This window comes from Diadema antillarum, unplaced genomic scaffold (assembly GCF_040938485.1).
Source record: "Diadema antillarum isolate AM-2024a unplaced genomic scaffold, OU_Dant_1.0 seq00001253_RagTag, whole genome shotgun sequence".
In the NCBI taxonomy this organism is placed as follows: domain Eukaryota; kingdom Metazoa; phylum Echinodermata; class Echinoidea; order Diadematoida; family Diadematidae; genus Diadema; species Diadema antillarum.
In genome coordinates this window covers 285,431-308,739 of record NW_027272039.1, presented here as the reverse complement: position 1 = coordinate 308,739, position 23,309 = coordinate 285,431, and the positions used below count along the sequence as shown (strand labels likewise).

At 39.3% G+C, this 23,309-nt stretch overlaps 1 protein-coding gene across 1 annotated transcript in view; it reads right to left on the bottom strand.

The window, feature by feature from the left end:
- The window catches only part of LOC139745330 (protein Wnt-9a-like), a 69,420-nt gene continuing 46,111 nt past the window's right edge, over nt 1–23,309 (bottom strand). The window contains exons 3-4 of the mRNA XM_071655729.1: nt 5,856–6,130; nt 1–483 (exon numbers count right to left, since the gene is read on the bottom strand). Of these exons, the coding sequence (XP_071511830.1) occupies nt 1–483; nt 5,856–6,130 (758 nt within the window). The remainder of the gene's footprint in view (nt 484–5,855; nt 6,131–23,309) is intronic.

Sequence of the window (23,309 nt, the reverse complement as noted above, 5' to 3'; positions counted from 1 at the left end):
CTAGACTCTACACAGGTGAATCTCCTCCCGCGTCGTACAACGTTGACAGATGACATCGCAACACCAATGGAATCTGCACTGGCAAGCTCGCGTTACCATGACGCTCCGGATGTTGTAACCACGCCCACAGCACAAACTATCACAAGTCCTGACCTTGTCACACTCGCGTCCTCCCGTGCCTTCGGAATAGATGCTCGGCGAGCAGAAATCCGGTGAGGCTCGCTCGTAGACCAGGTCGCCTTTGCCCGGCGAAGCCGTGGCTTCGCGACCGGCGTCTCCTCGCCGCGCCGCTCGACGACGGACGAGTTCGTTTTCACCGTCAGCACGGTTAGCCAGAATAACTTGGACGGCGCGCTCGTAACGTTGCTTTATGTCGCCGCCGACATCGTGGAAGAGACCAAGTTGTTTCCAACACGTCTGCGTTGTACATGCTCCCGAGATGCCGTGACACTTACAGACCTTCTGTACCCGTCTTCTCACGGCCTGGACCAGAAACAAAGAGAAAAAGATGAACATAGTAATAAGTCAATCAATTTGTATATCATGGTATGATACCAATACCGCAATTTAGTAAAAACACATGACGTTTAGATGGCTGTCACCTTTTCAAATCTAACTCGGATGAAACTTCAACTTCTGATATCATACTCTAATAGGTTAAAGCAGTTTTAATATTTTGATTACTATGACTCATTGCATTCATTAGCTGTGCTTAGCATTTTATTCAGAGGGTTTACAATATCGTGTATTATACAACAACTCAGAATGATGTCGAATTGTGATTGGCCAAGAACATGTCACATGACATTCAATAGAAAATACCTATCAAACTCATTGAGAGTGACAGCCATACAATAGGCCCCTGGCATGGGCCTATTGCACGGCTCGAAGGTACTATAGCACGGCTTCGCGGGGGGCTACTAATGCATGGCCGCTCACAGAGTTCTGTGGCTCACACCACACACCCGTATAGTAGCAAAGCGCCAGCAAACTACTAGTACATTGTACTGTGTATGTGCTGGCCGGCTGCGCTGCGCTGCCGGTAAGTCTCACAGACCAGGCGCGGCGGAGTACTGCAACGTTAACGTGTACGTGTACGCGCAGTTACTTTACCTAGCTAGTTGCATGTATCGCGGCCTTTATACCTACTGCTGTGTTTTTACTTTTGACTCTGATCTGCTACGTGGACCACAGTGATCCCAAAATCAAGACTTCATTTCAAGTTGAGAAACCGTAATTTGATTATTTTTCTGTGTTTTTATACAAAATCATTTTCTAAAATAGACAAAGTCTAGACCTACTACTAGATCTACCGACATCTCAGATCGGCCTAACAGTCAGGCCTATCTCGATCTAACGTTAGCGTAGAATGGGTATAGACCCTGCGGAGTTTGTGATTCCTGTGACTGTGTGGTCGAATCATGACGAGTGTTTGAAAGCAGTACACAGGGTGGTTTACAATTCTCTGCCTAATTGTTACATTTATTTTTGGGCCTTCCTGAGTTGGCAGTCACTAATATTGTGATTGTGGACAAGGTGTTGTATAAAACGAATAATTTATGATTTTGTTCGTGCATTGGGGCACGTAATACCGCACTCGGCGCGAGATTCGCCACTGGTCTATTCAACGCGGCGCTACGCGCCTTGTTGAATAGACCAGTGGCTCATCTCGCGCCTCGTGCGATATTCGTGCCCTATGCACTCACAACTCATAAATTATTCGTATACTAACTAGTCAAACCTATGGATCTACAGAATAACTTTTTTTTTACTGTAAAATACACCTCTGTATGTATACTTCATTCATAATTTGCATCAAATATCTTATGCAAACTATTGTACACACTAAATGTTTACCTGAGAACTCCAGAATAATCAAGCGATGAAATAGTAGGCATAATAGCTAAAGCGGGCTTTTTCGGCGTTTTTCTCGGGGGGGGGGGGGGGGGGATAAAACAGCAATATCAAAGTCTGTCACACACACACACACACACACACGCACATATGTGGATATATATATATATATATATATATATATTTGTAAGATTGATTTTATATTTTTGTTTTCACTGAAGTGATTCGCGAACCCAAGAAAATTAAAATCCGTTACGATAACCATCACGTCCACGGTTCTATGACATTGCTCCTGCAACAATTGCTACCATGAAATCTCTGCACGCTATTAAAGCCAAACATAAAACCTACCCACAAACAGAACAGTAACGTAATCCTAATCCTCGCATCAAGCTAAACCTTAAAATCCTATCAAAACCCTAACCCTAAGACCTGGAGAAAATAAGACCGGAGCAATTGTCGAGGGAGCAAAAATGTCGTGACACCCACGTCCACAGGACAGTCGTGTAAACGGATGTTAGTCACATGGAAAGACGAAGAAAGTTCTAGAGCATGAGAAAACATCAGATAACGTTTTGAAGAACTGAGCTGCCAACGTAATGTCATATTCCATGTGACCAGCAAATGACCTGAAATAATCTCTCTTGAAACAGTTTGATCTTCATATTCACCAACTATACTGCGACATAATGTTGTCCGAACTGATATCGCTCCGCGCATTGCTCTCTGAACTGTTTTTGTCAGTCACACGTAGCCTTATTTTCAGGCTGTTCTCTGGGATGTCCCCCAAGTATTCTACCCAAATATCCCTCCATTGATGAATCAAATCGCTTGGTGTCTAGTAATTTCTGTACATGTACTATATATTTTTTTTCTCTTTAAGTGTTTTTCCTGCAAATGTATCTTATGCATGCATAATGTATATTGAAATGCAATTACGAAAATAATTCATATAATTACGTGGACAATTTATTTTATTTTGTTATATTGTATTAAGAATGGATGCAGCAATTTTTTCCTTTCGTTGTTTTAGGTGATATAGAAGTTTGTTCTTCTTCTTTTTTTCCTTTTTTGTTCAGTTCAGTTCAGTTCTATTATAGAACTGAACTGAACTGAACAAAAAAGGAAAAAAAGAAGAACAAACTTTCCTTTTTTGTTCAGTTCAGTTCAGTTCTATTATAGAACTGAACTGAACTGAACAAAAAAGGTAAAAAAGAAGAAGAACAAACTTCTATATCACCTAAAACAACGAAAAAAAAAGCAAATTGAGGTACTACCTCATTTGGTAGAAAAAAATTTCAAGTAATGCCGTCTAAGAAAGTACGATGACAAATTCAACAGCTTACAGAGACATGGTTATGTCACCAAGGTATCCGTATGTACATGGAAATTATGTTACGATCCCGGGCTACAAACTATTTTCATTTTTTATTTTTAGATCAACTAACTCTGCTTACGTTTCCTTCTTTACGGTAAAGATGTCTTTGTTTGGGTGTAAACATCTGACTGGCGTGAAGGCAAATTGTATAGGATATTGGCAGCGGCAGTGTTGTATACGCGTGCTCAAAGTGAACAAGAAGGCGTAAGACCAGTTATTATCATCTATCTTCGTCTTCCGAAAAGGAGAAGACGTGGTTATCTGCAGTGGGTCAGAGTTCAAATTTCTGTCCTGACAGCACGTGGGGTTGGTGGAGAGTTCAAGAGATAAGTGCAGAACGAATCGAGTTGTTCTAATTTATGCTGACTCGTAATGTGCCACCAAAGTACTTGCATATACAAATATATATATATATATATATATATATATATATATATATATATATATCCCTCCGCGGACGAAAAACTCCATGACATATATATTGCATGCTGTATCTATCACTAAAATTGTTGCGAACATAATTCATACCACGATACTGATGAGTTGATTGCTATTGAGTCATAATAAATGAAGTAAAAGCAATACATATTATTAAGGTTACACAATTCATTGAGTAAAAATAATCATGCGAGCAGACTGTAAGATGTTTAACTGACCTTGGCCACTACAACTATAGACTTACACATTGGAAGTCACCACTGTTTATTTGTTTGTTTTTTGTTTGTTTTTTTTTGTTTTTTATAAGGCACCATTCAAATGATATACAACTGTATTGTACATATTTAAATTTAAATTCGTTTGGAGATCAGTGCAAGATCTGAGATTCAATGATAGTTTCACTTGTTGAATTGCTGCGGAAACGACATGAATGATCGATTATGCTTGCTAATTTTTAATGCCCCGTTGTTAATAAAGGCATGTAAAAATACCAGTTGCGCGTAGTACCCCATGTGCCACTTGCGCAAGGTACGTGCATGATATTGCAAGGCCAGATACATATCTATCTGTAGCCGAACTTTGGATGTAGTGCTAGGAGTTGAGACCACAGTAACGCTTTGTTTGCGAATTGCATGCACCTAAAAGCCTCGCTGAGATCAATCCAAGCGTGGAAGAAGGATGAAATAAGCCTTAAGCCTTCACTTCATATTTGTGCCTTCATTTCAAGTCCCTTTTCATGACAATTATTTATTGCCTTCTACAACTCCTCTCTATAACTCTTTACACTTTGGCGAGTCTATAATCATATCTCGTGCATCACGTGCCCTGGTTTTGACCCAACATCTCTCTTCCTTCTCCTTTTTTTTTCCAGTCGGTTACAGCTCGTTATTCCGAAGGTTCGTTATTCCGAAGGCTCTTTAGTCCGAAGATTCGTTATCCCGAAGGTTCATTGTTCCGAATTTCATTTTCGGATTAACGAATCTTCGGAATAACGAACCTTCGGAATAACGCCACAAATGTTCGGATTAACGAACCCTTTTTCATTTTCGGATTAACGAACCTCTAGGTATAGGGAATTTGTGTGTTTCGGATTAACGACCCTTTGGAATAACGAACCTTCGGAATAGCGAACCTTCGAAATAACGAACAGCACCCTTTCCTGTCAACTTATGTAGATAGGCTCTCCTTTCCTCTTACTTTCCTTTCCCTTACATTTCCTCTTTCTCCTTTTACAAGAGAGCTACCTCGTGTTTGCTTATGTGTCTGTATATGTGTACTCCTTTTCTGTCTAATTTTCTACTATTTTCAAGCAATTTTATGTAAGTTTTGCAATTATATATATATATATATATATATATATATATATATTCATATTTATTGAAAATGAATAACGAAATGAAAGGAAATAATTTGATATATAAAGAGGACATGACTAGAAAGACTGAGTATGAAGAAGAGGTGAGTAATACAGAGAGAAATTTGGGTTAAAGGGATCGTATAGTTTTGGTTGAGATGGGGTATTCAGATTTTAACCTTTTGCGAGATGATTAGAAACCAAACATGAAATATTAAGGAGCATACAATTCTTAGAGGAATTCAAAGTTTATTTGATGAAACTGTTTTTTAAATGGCTGAGATATGAAAATACAAGATAAAACAAAGTGGTCTCAATGAAAAGTTGGATCCCACCTTTTATTAGGACCTTTTTGTTTTTGGATATCTGAGCCATTTCAAACCTTTTCATCAAATAAACTTTTAATTCCTCTTAGAATCAATGCTCTTTCATATTTCATTAGAGGTTTTATTAGGAGTTTCTCATTACATCTCACAAAAAGGCTGGAAACCTGAAGTCCCATCTCAACCAAAACTATATCATCCCTTTAAGGAGGAGATAAACATAATAAATATACAAGAAGAGAGTAGAATGAAAGGGATAGAGAGGGTTAGAGAGAAAGAGAAGATGAGGGGGGGGGGAGGGGAACATGAAAACAGAAACAGGAACATGATGCTGAATGACATGGGATACAAACGGATAATCGAATGATAACCACAGAACGGGGGCGGGAGAGACCATCTTGCATCGAAAATTCAGAGTCACGTACATGAACCGGAAACATCCTCGCGGATAAAGCTAGGCGATGAGCGAGTTACTCATATCATCATTATCTCGTGAAGGAAGACTTACCCGGAGACCGAGGTTGCTATTGTGCCTGTCCATCTTGCTCCGTAGGTCCCTGCTCCCCGTGGACTTGCCCTTGAGGAAATCCTTAAGGAATCGCTGGCTGTAGCTGAGGTTGTCGCCGCACCCGCCCCACTTCCACGCCTCGCGGTTCGCCTCGTCGCTGAAGCTGACCTCGTCGCAGGAGCAGCGCTCCAGCGAACCGCGACTGCAGCCCTGCGCGATGGCGTGGACGAGTCCCGCCGAACTGATGGCGGAGAGGAACGCCGTCTCCTTCATCCCTATAAAACAACAACGGGGACAGAGAAAAGTATATCATGATATTCTTAGGCTCATTCTTACGGCACTCTCTATACGAATCTTCGGTGCCCACTCTTGGGTACTTTTTGTCATTCTAATCACATGTAGACAGCAAACTTCAGCAATATTGTGGGATTACAAAGAAGAAAACAGCCAAAGCAAATTACGAGTAAAACATGACAGGTGAAAAAGGTTCTCCGCTTTGCAACATTAGTATAAATTTCCTTTTGCAAAAGATAAAAAGACAGAAGCAAGGTAGCATTGAGACAAGGCAAGTTTACACACGTCCGTGAGACCAAGATGCATACATTTTCGTGTACTCTTACATTATACCTGAACATAGTTTGCCCCTGATCAGCAAAATCAAATAGAATCGATGCAGAAGATCGGAGATGGCGGTTAAAACTTACTATGTCAACATCATGTCCTGAAGATAACAAATGACTGTTTAGAGCTGTCTAGATATCATTTCAAGTTGTGGATTTCCGATGCTGGAAAAAAAGAAGCATTCGATCTTTGTTTCCACGTGAAATGAAGACAAGCTATAAACTAAGAGACAAAGACACTGAAAAGCTCTGCAAGAGTTATGTTTTTTTTTTTTCCTCTCACTGTCTATCTCTCAGCCCAAGGGTAGAAGAAAGGAGACGTTGCAAACACTTGGTAGTGACCGTGCAAGGGTGCAGAAGAACGCTTACGGGGGCACGTATTGAGACCTAAACTTGGTCGGACTCTCTGGCGACAGTTTAAGTCACCTTCATTCATCGAATGACAGATTTATTCCCGTAAAACTGTGTCGAGCGACCGGGAGGAAACAGTTTTTAGCACTTCCAAGTGTTGACATGTCGGGGTCTAGTTTTGTCACCAGTGCAGCCCTCCCTCCCCCCCCCCCCCCCCCCCCCCAGCTTCGTCAAACCCGACAAATACAGATTTTAAAGCCACCGTTTACCATTGGGAGCATTGATTGAAAAAATGCTCGAGTTATCACATTTGATGCATATGTATTGGTCAGTTTTATCACAAAACATTTAACATATGAAAATTTTGCAATAAAGCCTAAAATAGAAGGAGACATCGCTAATTTTCTCAATAAACCTAAGTCTACACGGTTTATTATAGAAACGATTTTGATAAAACCATTGTTCACATGTTGAAACCCTCTAGGTTTAGCGCTGTCATTGCTGGATAAGATGACTACTGCAGTCTACAACGGTCTATGGCGTCATTTTGGACAACGATATAAAGAAAATACAAGGATAATTGCACAAAATGTCGGTTGTCATGAAAAGTACACTTTCCATTGACTGTTACCGACAATCATGTGCTAATTTCCCCCTACTTTGCTAGAAAAGTGAAAATGTGTTGAATTTTTTCATATTTGCTTTATATTGAAAGTTGTCCATGATGACGTCATAAGTGCAATAGTTGATGATCTCTTATCCAGCGATGACTGCACCGAAAATTTCTAATAGTCTCCTTATTGCCTGATTTCCTTCATACTTTCACTGATGTGTTCGACTACTACTGCTGCTTTCACTAAATTCACATAATAAATATATGCGCTTTGGTTTCCTTTAAATTATCAGCCTTTGAAAAATCAAGGACGGATACCTCCTTGGACGAATCTTGTTGGTATTCGAGCCGATCCTGCGCTGGAGGTTACTCACAAAACTGTAAACCTAAATCCCTCATTCTTGTCTGAGAACAAATTAATGAGTTTTAAATCCAAGAATGCCGACCTGCTAGTAATGGACTTATCGAAGACGTTAAAGCTAAAGAAAATGAACGGTTTGAGTCCTTGGTTCAAAAATCTTTGATTTTTAATCCGACACGAAGAGATGCTTAGCATTGAGCATTTTATCGATACAGAAGACTGCGGGATACGTGCTGACGATGGCGGCTTTTACTTCTACTTTTATTTGCATGGTAAATGATGGAGCATTGCTATGGTTATATCTTACTTGATCGGATCAAACGACTATGTCAGGATACAGTTTGCAGTCACCGTGAAATCATTAGATAACGTGGTTTGATGAAGGTAGGGGTAGACTCCGCATTTATGGTTAAGGAAAGAGATAAAAGAGGTTAATTTAACATTTAGATGAATAACGCCCATAACCACTTTAAGGTGGCAGTATAATGGTCGAAGTGGTAGACACCAGCGATTATATTGCTGAGGTGTGTTGTGGAAATGTTGCCGATTGTCAAAGATTGTTTATCACGCCTACTGCATTTCCATCACAGTCATGTTAAGCCTTTGCCTCCAAGCTGATTCAGTTCCCTCGAAGGATTCGACACATGGCTCCCGAGTTCCTGGCAGATGACGAGTTAATTATTTTGTAAGTGTCGTTGGTCGACTTTTGATATCTGATATGAGTTGAGCATATGATTATCCATTCGCTATGCGAAAAATCCATCAAAGTGAAAATATATCAAATATTGAAGGCCCCATAAAAAAGCTGTATCATCTCATTTTCTTTTCTTCTTTAACCTTTTTGTCTTTTTCTCCTTTCACCGTTTCATAACATTTTGGGACAAAGATAATCATTTTGATAATTTTTGGGATGTTCAGTTCAATTCAGTTCAATTCAGTTTTTTTTCCGGGGGGGGGGGGGGGGTGGGGGGAACCAAGACGCTTTTGAGATTCCACCTGGAAATGATCTCTTATCTGCGTTACTATACGAACAATGTCTATAAGCAGATGATTTGAACACCCACTCGGATGTTATTTTTGGTAGAGCGGGACCACAAGTGCGACGGAGACTTCTTAACTCAATAACCTATTTCTCAGCGCAGTGTCATGTAGAATGTGTTACCGTTAGTTATCATCAGCCAATGACGAATATCATGGACTGAGACGAGTTTTTAAATGATGGCAATCAACACCTTTTTATCTGGTGTGAAAATGCGGTTAATAGGTCGCAAGCCCGCCCCCAGTGGTTGAAAAGTGCTGTCACGTGACTGTAGGGGGGCGGGGGACTCGTGTGACTATTTACCAGCTGATATGCACTGAAAATAATTACCCTGTCAGCCGCTAGGCGCATGAATGGAGAGTTAAGCGTCTGATCAGATGCTAGAACACGAAACGGTCGTCCTTTCGTAATATGACGCTCCCCTTCAGATATTATAAGGTCAGGCAGATTGGAAGATTAAGCTTTGCATACAGATTGTGTCATGACTTGTGATTCGACGGGGAACACACACTTTGTAAGTCTACGAACAGATAACCTTGGAAACATTGAATCCTAACTTAAAAGTTATATTGTATAATGCTTGTCTATTATCATTTTCTGTCAAATCTTTTAGACATATCATTAATTTTGCAATAAGAATTATGGTATAAATGACGACAAGGGTTTTGACATAAAAGGGAAATCGCAATTTTGATATTGATAGGTCTCCCTCATTAGCGGTGGTTATGAAAGGTTTTTCTATGCATTATTTAGCCCATAAATGCTTAAACTCTGGTAAAATGACTCTACTCACATTACTAAATGCATTGCAAGTCATAACGAAAAGGCTTAGTTGGCAAAAATTCTAATATAATTATCATACTCATCAGAAAAAAAATAGAAACTTAAGAGATTGTGATAGAAGTGATAATTCAGCAATATCCCGTAATCCTGTAAGCGAAAATTCTACCATGAGTCACTTATAACTACCTGAGTTTTTGAGTTATAATGCATGTAAGCTGTGAGTGACATAGAGTTTAAAATATGGCTGAACATTTGTTTTTTACCACGTTTTGCTATTCACCCTGAATGACAGGTAGTGTTTAGAAAAATAACACAACCATCACTCCACACTAAAAACCGATAAAGAAATTCAGGACAATTTCGGTGAAGCAAGCCAACACTACGATGTGGAAAAGCAGCATAAAACTGGTCGAAGGTAAGTCGAGCGAAGCCGAACAGAGCCGAATAGAGCCGAGCAGCGCAGAGAGTCGAAAACCGAACCGATTCGAGAACCGAGTCGAGGCAAGAACGACCGAGAGTTGAGCCGAGTTTAGACCCGAGGTAGCGCGAGAGCTATGACGAATGCAACACACACGGCGTTTGAGAGTAATGAGCTCGCAACTTCAAAATGAAACGAAATTGGACGGGACAGTTGAATGAGGCGATGACATAATTCGTCAACCCGCATTTAGAATGTGTTAGTACCACGTCCCTCGGCGGATTATGTACTATACTGCTCTCAATGGCTATTATAGAAAAGTATGTTTCTTTCATGGCAATAACGATGTTAAGCGTTGTTTTGATCAGTCAAATACAGGAATTGAGAGGTGTTTTATAAATGTAGCATGCAAGAATGCCGATGTACTTCCCAGACTGTCATGACTTTGTCTTATTAATCTTAAGAGAAGAGGCAAGTGTTACCAAAATCCTGTTCCAAATACAGTCAGACATCCAGGAAAACGTATTGCCGAGGGTTCGCGTTTCCTTGGCTGGAGTGATTTGACCTAACTTGAATTGCATTAAGTCGAATTGAATTGAATTGAATGCTAAGTCTTTCAGTGACATTTAAAAATGGAGACGTTACTTCTACTACTCTTCATATTTGTCGCAGCCGAGATATTTTCAGCATGAGAGATTTTCTGGCGATGATTCACGGGACTGCGCCATCATTCCGAATGGAGTCAATCGACGCACGATTGGCTACCGGAAGGTTCAAGCTATACCCCCCGCAGACGTGCATCTACTAAACCTCCTTGAACTTTTGCGTTAAATTGCGCGCGAAGGCCTAGTTAGACGGTCTGCTGACAGATATCGAGACATTCGGGAACTTTCTTGGGGGTTCGGGTGGCTTAAAACTACACACGGAGCACTCCTGCAGATGTGAGTGCTCGGTAAAAAGTTTGACCAAATGTTACGCATTCCGTTTGTGAATGATGTACACTTTTTGTTTATTTACATTCTTCTCTGAATAAAATTGCAGGTAAAATGTGACTCTTGGTATCATAATATCAGCCTATATTATCGTTGCCATGACAACTACTCATCAGAAGTACTCCTGCTTAAAATCCAGAGAAGTCAGAATTGAAACCCAAATATTCCTCCTTATATCATGACATTATACGATTATATAAGCCAACCTCACTTTTTAAATGTTTCCTAAATTATCATCAATACCGCTGAACTCCGAGATGTGCCATGTTAGATCATGAATCATTATCAGAGTGATAATCAAGATGATGACGATCACGAGTGTAGTTACTGTGATACGATATTATCATATTTTTATGATCACTTTCAATGTTATAATCATGGTTATCATTATTGCTATAATGATAATAACAATTCATGTAATTAATATTCATATTATTTTTATTCTCATCACTTAATATTATAATCTTTATAAATACTATTATTTTTATTGTTATTGCAATCATTATTGTTATCATTATTATTATTGTTGTCATAATCATAATTATCATCACTATCATTGTACATATTAACTAAAATTAATTGTTGAAAGAAGTATAAGAGTTCATTTCATTTCATTTTATTTCATTCTTCTCCTTTTTCCAACAGAACATAACACAGTATGAATTAGGAATCATATGTCAATCGTATACATACAACTTGCAAATGATACAATAATAAAGTTACATATATATGCATGTATACTTGCAAAACAATACAAGGTTATGTTTCAGTTGAGAAAATATCAGAATGACTGATCCAACATTTGTATCAGAAGCATCACTGTGTTTATTGATATTCATATCATTTACAGAAAGGAAAATATCTTACACAATGCTACCCATGCACATCACTTCCAAAGAGCTTCGGCCGCGAAAGAGACTACAGTTGCCTGGCAGCGAGAGGTCAAGCCTCCGCCAGACAGGATACGCACCTGTCGCTAGCGCAAGTGACTAACTACACTGATATTCTGCTCGTCTGAAGCGTGCGAGGTTTGCCAAAAGTCAGTCATTCACTGACCACATATGACTCAAATAGATAAACCGAACTTGTGTGCGTATGTGCGTGCGCGCGCCTATAAATGCACGTGTAGATCAGTCTGCCTATCAGATTTGCCACTGTATAACGATATGCGGCCAGAAAATCCCGGATGTTTGTTGTCATGTCCTCGGAAGGCCAATGTCCTCGGTGTGCAAAAGATTTTTGTTGCATGTCGTCAAGCATAACCTCGCGCGATGAAATCTCGCGGTGCAAACTTTATTGTTCGTTTGAATTGAACTTGTTGAATGTGCGAGTGCAGGCTAATTTTCGTTAAACACTTTGTGGGTGTGTGAGTGCGTTTGGATATAATTTATTAGATATGTTGTGTGTGTGCGTTTTGATATGATTTATTAGATATGGTGTGTGTGTGTGTGTGTGTGTGTGTGTGTGTGTGTGTGTGTGTGCGCGCTGTTCCGTCAGCTGCTGGGCACTCGGGAGACATACGTCTGAAGGTCTGGCTAAATTTTACTAATGGAGACTCATTATCTAAAAGGGTCAATGACCTTTGTTAGCAGGTAGCAGAGGAAAGACATATATATATGTTTGGCGGGAGAGAGGGTAAGAATGTGAGAAAGAGAGGGAGAGAGAGAGAGAGAGAGAGAGAGAGTGTATGTGTGTGTGTGTGTGCATAGATTAGAGGAAATGCCAAAGTACCAGGTGGAGGGATGAAATTAGGAAGGTAAATCCCAATGTGTCGTAAAGTTTTAATTAGGGTCACTTCCCGCGGACAGGCGAAAACATGGTGACGGATTTGGCGTAGGGTTTGCACGTGTTCTTCGTCTGCTAATGAAAGAGAATGTCTGTCAGGCGGTAGACCAGTGGTTAGGACGCCGAAGGTTACGGGTTTAAGGCCCGCCGAAAACCTGTCCAGTATCCTTCGCTACAGTGAGGCGCCGTACCTTACTTTACTGACGACACACTGAGTGTGAAGAGTTGGTATGTTTCCCAAGGTGACCTGTTGTACTGCTTTGTGCGATCGGGTCATTAAACTAAAAGGGAGCATGTACTGTAATCGTGTAAAATGCGACAAAGACGGCCATAATTAGGGACGTGACTATTTGCTCTGCACTGCCGAGTAGCCTACTATTTTAATCATTTTGTAAAACGAAGGTCACTTTGTTAGCTCAGTATTATCACCATACTATTGAACGCTGATGATATTATACTTGTACCTTCTTTTTATTAGGAGAGTATCAACAGAGATGCACATGCTGTTGTCGGCAATCAAATTAGCTACAAGCATTTTAGTGAACTCTTTAAAAAAATTAAGTAAATAAAAACGTGTATCACAAATGTTATTGTTCTTCGAGCACTTCTTCATTAATTCCATTTTTTAAAGCGACACTTTCTGGTTAACTCCATATCAAAATGCTTATGATTTCTTGCCATATTTGGTAATAATTTCACCCTTAATTGGTTCCTACAACTACACAAATCTACTCAATGACGACAAATTATTTGTCTCATGCAATTTGTCAATCCAAATCATAATATCTTTGTATAAATGCATTTTATGTGTATCTTTATCTCACTAATTTTCATTTCATTTGGGCAAACCATTGTTCAACATTTTTGACCAAATAGAAGGTAAAGACAAACGCCGAGCCAAATTAAACGGCATGATGATGGTGTAATGTAAAATTGTGTCTAACATATGGGGGAAAAATAATCACAAGGACATCAAACCTCTTACATGATTTAATTTCTTTTCTCACTGACTTCAACCTCACTCAAGCGAAGCGTCATGAAGTCAGCGGAATGCTGACTTCAGGACTATAACTAATACTTACTTCTCAAGCAAAGTTCTTGAAGATATCGATGTAGTGATTATTGATGGCACGAATTTGATCCATAGACCTATTTAAGCTGCGAATCCATCCCGCCGTTTGTTTTCAAATTCATTCCTTTTTTTTTACCACATTATGTGATACATTAGTTATTATCGATACATTCAATATCCAAATATGGATTCAGCTATAGTTGTGAGAACATTTGAGCCTCACATTTGCTCAACAGAAAGAAGGAGGGAAAGTGGGGGAGGGGGAAGGGAGTGAGAAAAAGAAGGTAAGAAATCAGAGTTTCAACTTTAGTTAAATCCTTTGGGGGCATGCAACATGCTACATGTCTTCTTTTTTTTCGGTAAACGGTTGCCACTGCGTGTTGATGATACGGGGTAAAAGTTGGACGTGGTGGGTTTAAGGGGCAAGCATGAAGCCCCGGGCTAGGTACAGTATTGATATTTTGTCCCCCTCTCTCCGTGAAAAGGCTCCTCAGAAGACGCCCAACTCCATCCCTGGCTCCGGTGAAGACAAGGGACTCACTTTCCAAGTACATTGTCAAGTCTCGGCACTTTTGACCCCCTAATCCATCGAAAAATACTTAGGGATCCCGAATAGCTTTTGCGGAAAGTGTCAAATTCCTCGGGACGTTCTCATTGTTCGCTTTTTTTTTTAATCGTGACAGCGGCGTCTGAACGTGGACATAAATTAGGAGCGATGCGAACCATGGGACATGTAGAGAGATCCGGCATTTAGGAATGGTACGAATTCATGGCGCGTGAAACCAGAAGCAACAGCATGCCGATTACATCCTGGAATAAAATGTTGATAGAGATTTCCCACCCACAAAGTTTCAGTCCCTTACATACTCTTTCAAAATAGTATTGCTGTCTACTTTTTTTCGGTCTTATCCCGCTGGCTTGTACTTGGTATACGCTTGTATTGTTTTTATGCATTGTTCTGTCCGATCTGTGAGTTTACAACTTTGTTCTCACTTCGCCTTTTTCATATTTTTCTTCAACAATTTTCCACCTCTCCTATTCTTGGCTCTTTTCTACCGATTTCCTTGCTAAATTCTGAGGATATATATTTTCTGTCAAGTAAAACTACAACGACGAACTTCAATCTTGTCTGTGATCATCTACCGTTTCATAATCCAATCCCATACTCTGCTCAGAGCTGGCTTCGATGAACAAGGAAATATCAGGCGACTTTCAATAAAAAGACGTCGTGGAATTTTCGACATTATTTAAAGCTGTAAATGATTCCACCAAATAATGATATTGGTCAAAACCTTACTTACCGGTATACATTTTTTTCATATAAAAAGAGGAGATGACGTTACCCCTTCCTACTTATTTGTACACAAAATAAAAGAGTAAAATAGTATTTTGGCCAATAATGCTTATGATCTCCTGGTGCCCTTTCCTCTATACATCTGCGCTGTTTGGTCTTTACACGACTATACAAGAATGTGACGTGAAGGATGCGATGAAGTCTTGTTGATTTTCGACTAACGAAATTTATCATTTCTAATCACAAATTAATTTGAAGAGAAAGATTAAGATTTAAAAGTACAACAGCAAAAAATTGATCAAAATCGGAATGATACTAGGGAATTCAGTTATGAAATTGTGAAGTTCTGCTAATTTTTTGAACAGTCAATATATATATGAATATGCAAATGGTGAGCTGGTGATGTGATTAGTAGACAACTTGCCATATACATTGTCAAACAAAAATATGAAAATTCCATTTTTGGGGCATAACACAATTATATATCTGACTGATCATTAGTTCGAAGTTATTCAGCCAGAAATAACATTATGATTACACTTTTATAGCAGAAGAATTGAATTTCCATCATGTTTATTTTGGTACACGATCAATGGAAAATTGTGACATGATGACATCAGCAACTCACTCATTTGTATCTTTATCAGTTTTGAAAAGATTAGCAAAGCATTAAATTTCATAACTTCCTTAATCTTATTAGGATTTTGATGAAATTTTCACTGTAGTATGTGCTTGTTTTGTTTGGTTTGATTCTGCATTCAAACAAATACAAATTCTGCACAAATTCTTAAGATACAATGAATGACAAATGCAATGATCAATATCACAACAAAATATTACACAAGTAGATAAACATAAGCAAAAGTATTGTACAATAGTTGAGCTTTATTGTCTAGCTCTAAAAGAACACATCATGCAGTATTAACTCTCTGTGTGACCTGAGTGCCGTTTGGCACAGAAAACCCTTTAGCGTTGTACACACACACATCCCAGAATCCCTGGCACATAAAGAGTTAAATCGTACTTTTTGTGATCCTTTTTTTCGGGTTCTTGAAAAGAAAATAGCACGTTCCTACTAATGTGTCAAAAATATTTGATCATTGTGTTACTTTTTATAGCATAACGAATGTTTTAACAATTTATAATATTGCTCTTGAATTTGAATGGTAATGAGTAAATAACATTGGAAAAGGTGTACCTATGTTCGTACGTGTGTGTTCAAGTTAATGAGTTTGATCAAGTTGATCAAGGTGAATTTTGTATTGTAAGATCGTTGCATACATTTTTTTTTCTACAAGTCTTTTGTTGTTTGTGTGTACGAATCTGCATAGAATCTCCACATCGAACGAAATTTGACGAAAAAATTGTCATAAAAAGTGTGTGTGTGTGTGTGTGTGTGTGTGTGTAAATGTCTTATTTGAAAGAAAGACGAAAATGTTTTATCCCTGGTGAACCACAATCTTTGTTTGTTTGTTGGTTTGTTTTACAAGGGCCCGATTTCATAAAAACTTGATATAGCAAGTCTTGCTAGAATGTCGATTGTCATGGTAACGGCAAAAACCCAGCTTCTTGATTGGCTGTTACTATGTGGGAAGTTGCTATTCCAGCAAAAGTTACGCGAATCATTCTCTCACATCTTCGGTTACAGGATGACATCGTCTGCAGAAAAGTTCGACAATTTGAACAATTCTTGGCATCGAGCAAGGCTAACCGCGAAGAAGAGAGGTCATGTGACCTGTTCCGCCCTATGAGTAGGTGCGATAGCGCTCCTGCTCATTAAAGTGGACATTCAGAGAAAATCATATTGCAGGTGCGCGAGAGACATGGAATTTTTCCTTTTATTTGATAGCTCGTTACTGTTGATGTATTCTTTTAGATCAGGTCATTCGAATGACAAGGAAAAGCGTTAAATTCACTTTGCATTGGTTTGGCATTTATCCCGGCTAAATATCAATACAACGCTCACCTAGGAAAACAGTTACACCTTTGAATCTGTGCATTGTTTGTAGGACATAGTCTGCTTTATTTGCCTGGTGAATCCATTCAGTGACGTCACAAATATCAGGCATGTTCGGCGAATTTCCGGTAGGTTTTCGAAATAGAAAGGAGAATGGTATTGCTCGAGTTTCATAATAGTTGCACAGATATTTTGCGCGAGGTCGAGAATTGTAATAACTGGGGACAGCTTAACCTGTATTTGCAATTTCGTGAAATGTTATTCATATTTGATATCTTTGAATGTTCAGCTTTAATGTAGTCGCAAGCTTGATTCATTTGCTGTTCCCGAAGAACATATTCCGTTATCTCGAATGCTGTATAGTCATAAATTGTCAACTTGCTCTATGGTGATATTATGGGCTGATATACTGTAAATACCATTCATGTACTTGAAAGCTAAAACTAGGCAAATTTTGTTTTTATTCTTTGCGTTTCATGTTTCATGTTTCGCTTGTTTTGTCCTTCGCATGCTGTTCTTTTTTTTTTCATCATTATTATTTCAACGCTGGCTTGTGGTTTTAGCTTCCATTGCCCTGAAAACACCTTTCGAAGAAAGTAGTGAATATATCTACGAGCAGGCGTTTTGCTGGCATTGGAATTTAACAAGAAGCATTTGACAGCATCGGGAAAGAGTAATGGCGTGTCTTTGATCCAGAATGAAACATACCCTGCCCGTGCTTTCTAGAGAATGACACGTGTTGCAAACAATGAAGTGTGCAGAGTGACACGGCGAAACAGACCGAATGTGCTAATTGTCAACATTCTAACACGCGCGTCCTTGAGAACACGTGGCGGCGAAAAAAAGTGCTTTGCCTTTTCCGCGTCCTCCAAGTGACGGAGCTGAGCGGTGAAAACATTTTGGCACCCAAAGCTTGTCGTAGGGGATTAACTCAGCGGTCTTAATTGCCCATTTAAGGTGCGCAATCGCGCAAAGTATGCTCGAAACGCCCACGTTCACTGAAAGCTTGTGGGGGAGGTATTTGAGCTGCGTTGCAATCCACTTTTTCTTGGCTTCTCGTGACGTATTGTGTGGATGTACGATTGCACCTGTATTTTTAATGATTCATTGTTCTTCAATTCTTCTTAATACGAAGAAAAAATACTTTCGGAGTACATACAAAATTTCGTTCATGCTTTATATGATTTCCCTTTCATTTTATTAATGAAATGAAATCAGTACTTAATGTTAAGATTGAGCTGAAAGCAGAAAAAAGAAAACCGGTCTTCCTCCATAAACAAGTAATTCCCACTAACAGTATAACTCGCTCACAATAGAACTACTTCTTTTGTTTTTGCATACTCTGTCATGGTATGTATGGCCAGCGAATAATAACTGCATGGATACATAACTATTAGGCCTAAACTACCCTGTTAATTTCTTCAAGATGTCACGAGAGTTCGACGCACGACGAATCACTTCATTTCCACCCTTTCTACGAGGAAGTGCAACTTTAAGTGGTGACTAAACAGCATTCTTCCCTACTGTTGGTTTCTTGATGATCTGCCATATAATGTGAGTTCATGGCCATTTGGGTGTAGCGACTTGGGGTGTGACGAAGAAAAGGCGATCTCTCCTCTTCGATACCGAGTTTATACCACCTGTTATGCTTACTCCAGAATAAAAAAAAAATATGGTTTTCACAAATCATTGTATAAATGATAAAAAGTTTTACCGTTTTCATTCCTGACCAATTAAAAGCAATTTCGCACTGTACAATGTACGGTGTTTCGCCACCGAGTTTCTACTGATCTGATAATTCTAGTCACATAATAAGATGTGAAATCAACGAAGTCTTATATAATTTGAAAATATGAAAACTGCATATTTTACAGCAATGCTGTAACAGAGTTGTTTTCTTGTGTTTTTTTTTTTGCAACGTGTTTTTATGTTTCAGGAATATTGTTCTTTCTTCTGGTAGTGTATATTTACTGTATAAATCTATTTATCTTGATAAATACAGTAGTATACTGTATCTATACGTGCTAACACTGGTAGAGTTGGGCTATTCCTTGCGTCGTTTGGCACACTTCTCCTTGTCCAGAAACGTACATAAAAAGTAAATAATTGAAAAGTCATTATTGACGAGGCATTCCAGACGATATACACAATTTCGCACCATGTAGCGCATATAGATAGTGCAATGTATATATTTGTGGAATTTATTGTGGTCCTTGAGCAGATAAAGCAATACTCTAAAATCCCAATACATAATACACTCAACAAATAAGGATGATGACATATAAGTTACGTTCAGACCGTGATCTTTTGAGGATAAGTTCATAGTTATGTATGGGACTCCAAAAGTGTCGCATAGTCACAAAATCAGTCATTTCGTGACGAAAGAGACCATGCGACACTTGGCGCCCCATACGTACCTACGAGCTCATCCTTGAAGTGAGCTTATCCTCGAAGTTAAAGTACAAGTTCACCTTCATAGACATGCGGGTTGAGAGAATGTAGCAATATTAGTAAGACACATCAGTGAGAGTTTGAGGAAAATTGGACAATCCGTTCAAAAGTTATGAATTTTTGAAATTTCTGCTCAGTCACGACTGGATGAAAAGACTACTGTAGCTTGTGATGTCAAGTGTATACAACTCAGTAAAGAAAGAATAAAGAAAATTCAACATATTTCCATTTTTCTCGCATAACAAAAGAACACTCAACTTCTCTCTTTCGACAGGCAGGGGGAATAATATTACCCCTAACATACGTCAGTAACAAGTCGAAGAAATGTGCACTTTATTCAAAAAGTAAAGTTTTGTGAAATTCTCTTTTTATTTTCTTTATATCGTTGTACGCATGTGACATCATACACCGTAGTATTCTTCTCATCCAGCGGTGATTGCGCAGACACTTTAAAAATTCATAACTTTTGAACGGATTGTCCGATTTTCCTCAAATTTCCCCCAATGTGTTCTGCTAATATTGCTGCATTCTCTCAAACCTTATTTATGAAGGTGGACTTGTCCTTTAAGGATGACCATCTGAACGTAACTAATGAGACTGACATATTCCAGTCATTTAGAAATTTAATTCCATTACAATACCACTTCCTCAACAAGTCCTTTTTCGTAGAGTTCATTCATGCTTTCTTCGTTTGTTCTGCTTCCCTGAGCACCCAATTGTGCACTCTTATGTGAAGCTGCTATGTCATCATCCTCGTTCATTGTGATTTAATAAAGCAGAATACTAAAGGAAACGCATATTTTGTTGGATTATTCCCCCATTTCAAGCATAGAGCATGTTAAACACAGCGGCCTTTAATTCATCCATTTAGAAAATTGCGTTTTGGAGAACGGCTGCTTAGAAAAATTGTATCCTGAATCATGCTCAATCGGAAGATCCGTGGTTATTTTGGTGGCGTGTCCATGACGTCATGGGATGAAAGGTAAACCCGGAAGTATCATACAACAGCCTAAGCTTACCTATGTATGCTCTCGATGAGAGCGTGATGTCGAGGCTCATACCCCGAAATCCCAAGACATTTTTTATCAGAATGTCACAAAAAATGAAATAAAATTGTTTTCTACTTCAAGTCTCCTCGTTTAAATAGAGTCTGTTACGTGTTATTTAGGCCATGAATACAGAAGCTGTCAGGCCTAGTGCCTGTACGATGGTGCTTCGTAGTCGATCAGTCACATGCATGCGCCCATCACCGGCCGCGTATGTCGCAGTGCAGTAGCCTCCTTGTATCAAAGAGCGGAGAAGCCTGAGCTTCGTACCTCTTTGATACGTGCAATGTATTATATCGGCAGTTCCTCGGTAGTACTACAACTGTGTACGCCATATACATATTGTACATTCATATATTTAGCGAGTCTATTTTGTCGCGAATCGGGACTTGCCAATAATTTCGCGAGTGCTTAAATTCGTGGTTGTGGAGTACACCACGGAAGAAGGAAATATATACGGAAAGAGAGTTGATATTTTCTCGTGTTTTTAAATTCGCAAAAAGCACCAGGTTCGCGAAATAGGCGAAAATAATAATAAAGAAAAACTCGCGAAACATTCGGCGTACGTGGATCGCTAATGCTAGATACCACGCAATCAATGCGCGGGCATCGGCTAAGTCGAAGTCTTGACTAGGCCGGCCGGCCTATCTGGTGATAGAATAAACGATACAGAGCACTGCGATTTTCATCGATAGTGATAAAACTTTGATGGACTCGGTGAAGCAATGAATGGATCGTGCAGTACCTAGCTCTTGCTAGATAGAATGCTGATGAGCTGTGAACGGGAGTACGGAGTGAGTTAGTCCGACCAGACGCTGGAAGTACGCTGTGCGAATACCTGTCGCGACGTACCTACGTACAGCGACTGGGCTGTATTATTAGAAGTGAGTGTGATGTGATTGATAATACGTAGCCCGACCAGACGCTACGCTACTTACAGCGACTGGGCTGTGTTCAGTTAGGCCTACTGCTGCTCTGAAGTACGAGATCAAGTCAGCACTAAGCTCGGTTCATTTTCAGTTCAGGATTAAAAAAAAAACTCTTACCCATCTAAATTTTGAAGTCTACCTGGTGTTGGTCCTGCGTCACCAACATTGTCCCCTGGCCTGCCGTGTGGCAAGGGCTCGTACTGCCAATCTCCACTAAGTCCGTCCGCTTCAACCGAACCGCCCTGGGCCTTCCCCACTAGCTCGCCCGTAGCGTCTCCCTCCTGCGCCCGCCGTGCGGCTCGTCAGCAACATCTATCTCTCCAACTTAACCAGGGTCATCATCACTAGTTTCATCATCGCTATCATCACTAGTGTGTACTCAGTTCATCATCGCTCCCACATTCAAATTCCACCAAGAAATCATCCTGATCATCACTGCATGGCCTTAACGTACGATGTCGTGCATTATCGAAAAACAAACTTTTAAACTTTGTATGCAAATACTATCTACAACAACTTGTATGATACAATGCATGCATTATGCGCGCGGGGGCCTGCGGCGCTCGAGACCTTGCGCGATTCCTTTCATCCCATGACGTCATCGGCAAAGCCGCGAAATTTACGCTGTGACCTAGATTTCATGGGGGTGACAGGTGTAAATTTTCAAAATCCTCTAACTCCACTTCAAAAAGGCCATTTTGAACGATGTAAACGACAAATTGTTCTATGTGTCCCACTCTTTCACTTCATATATAATTCTATTTCTTTAGTATTCCCCTTTAACAATTTTGAAAACTTTCTTATTCCTTATCCCAAACACAACGAATGCTGAAACTCTGTACCCAGTATAACCAATGTATGGATGTTCAATTCCATAATCTGAAAATCATCTTGAAGTGTCCATTGATGAAACGCGTCATTTAATTCTCTCGGGAAAATGTCAGTGAGTCTAAGATCCTACGATTTTGATAGCCCTAAAATACCCCAGTTGTGAAAGCATGTGTTTCAGCTATAGCCAGCTTTGAGGACCGCTAATAAACAAAATACCAAACCAACGGATTGGAACTGTTTACCCGTGGTGTTTTGCGGGTTCGGGTGAGTAGGCCTACGAATTGCCCGTGATGGGAATAATGTTGTTGCGGGAATAATGTTGTTGCATGAACATATCCCGTTTGCAAGAACTGATTATTTCAAATGTTCTTTTTATGTCAAGACTTCACAAGAATGGAATTCATTGCCAAGTAACATTGTAGCCAGTACATCTCTTTCTCGCTTTAAATATTTATTAAGACAGTTTTTATGTATGTGAATTCATTCTACAATGTATCATGTATATCATATAAGTCTCATTTGATGAATTTTAACCTTACTCTGTCCGGTGCAATATTAATGTGCATATACTATGATATAGACTTTTTTTTAATGTATTCGTCCATGTTTTAATATTCCGCTAGTATACCCTGCAATATGGTTTGTTGTCTTAGATGATTATTCCTCTCTTGCGATATCACTTATTTACATTTTATCCTGGTTACCCATTTTTTGTGCAATATATTGCTGTTCCGAAGGCCAGAGTTTGATTTCATTGTCATTTTACAATAACTGTATTATAGTTGTACCTATATGTATTTAGATTTTTGTATTTCAATGTTCCAATCATAATTTTTAATTTGTTTAATTTTGTGATGATGTACTCCAGGGGTGCAGACATGCATGGGTATTCGTACCTTTTTTTGCACCCCT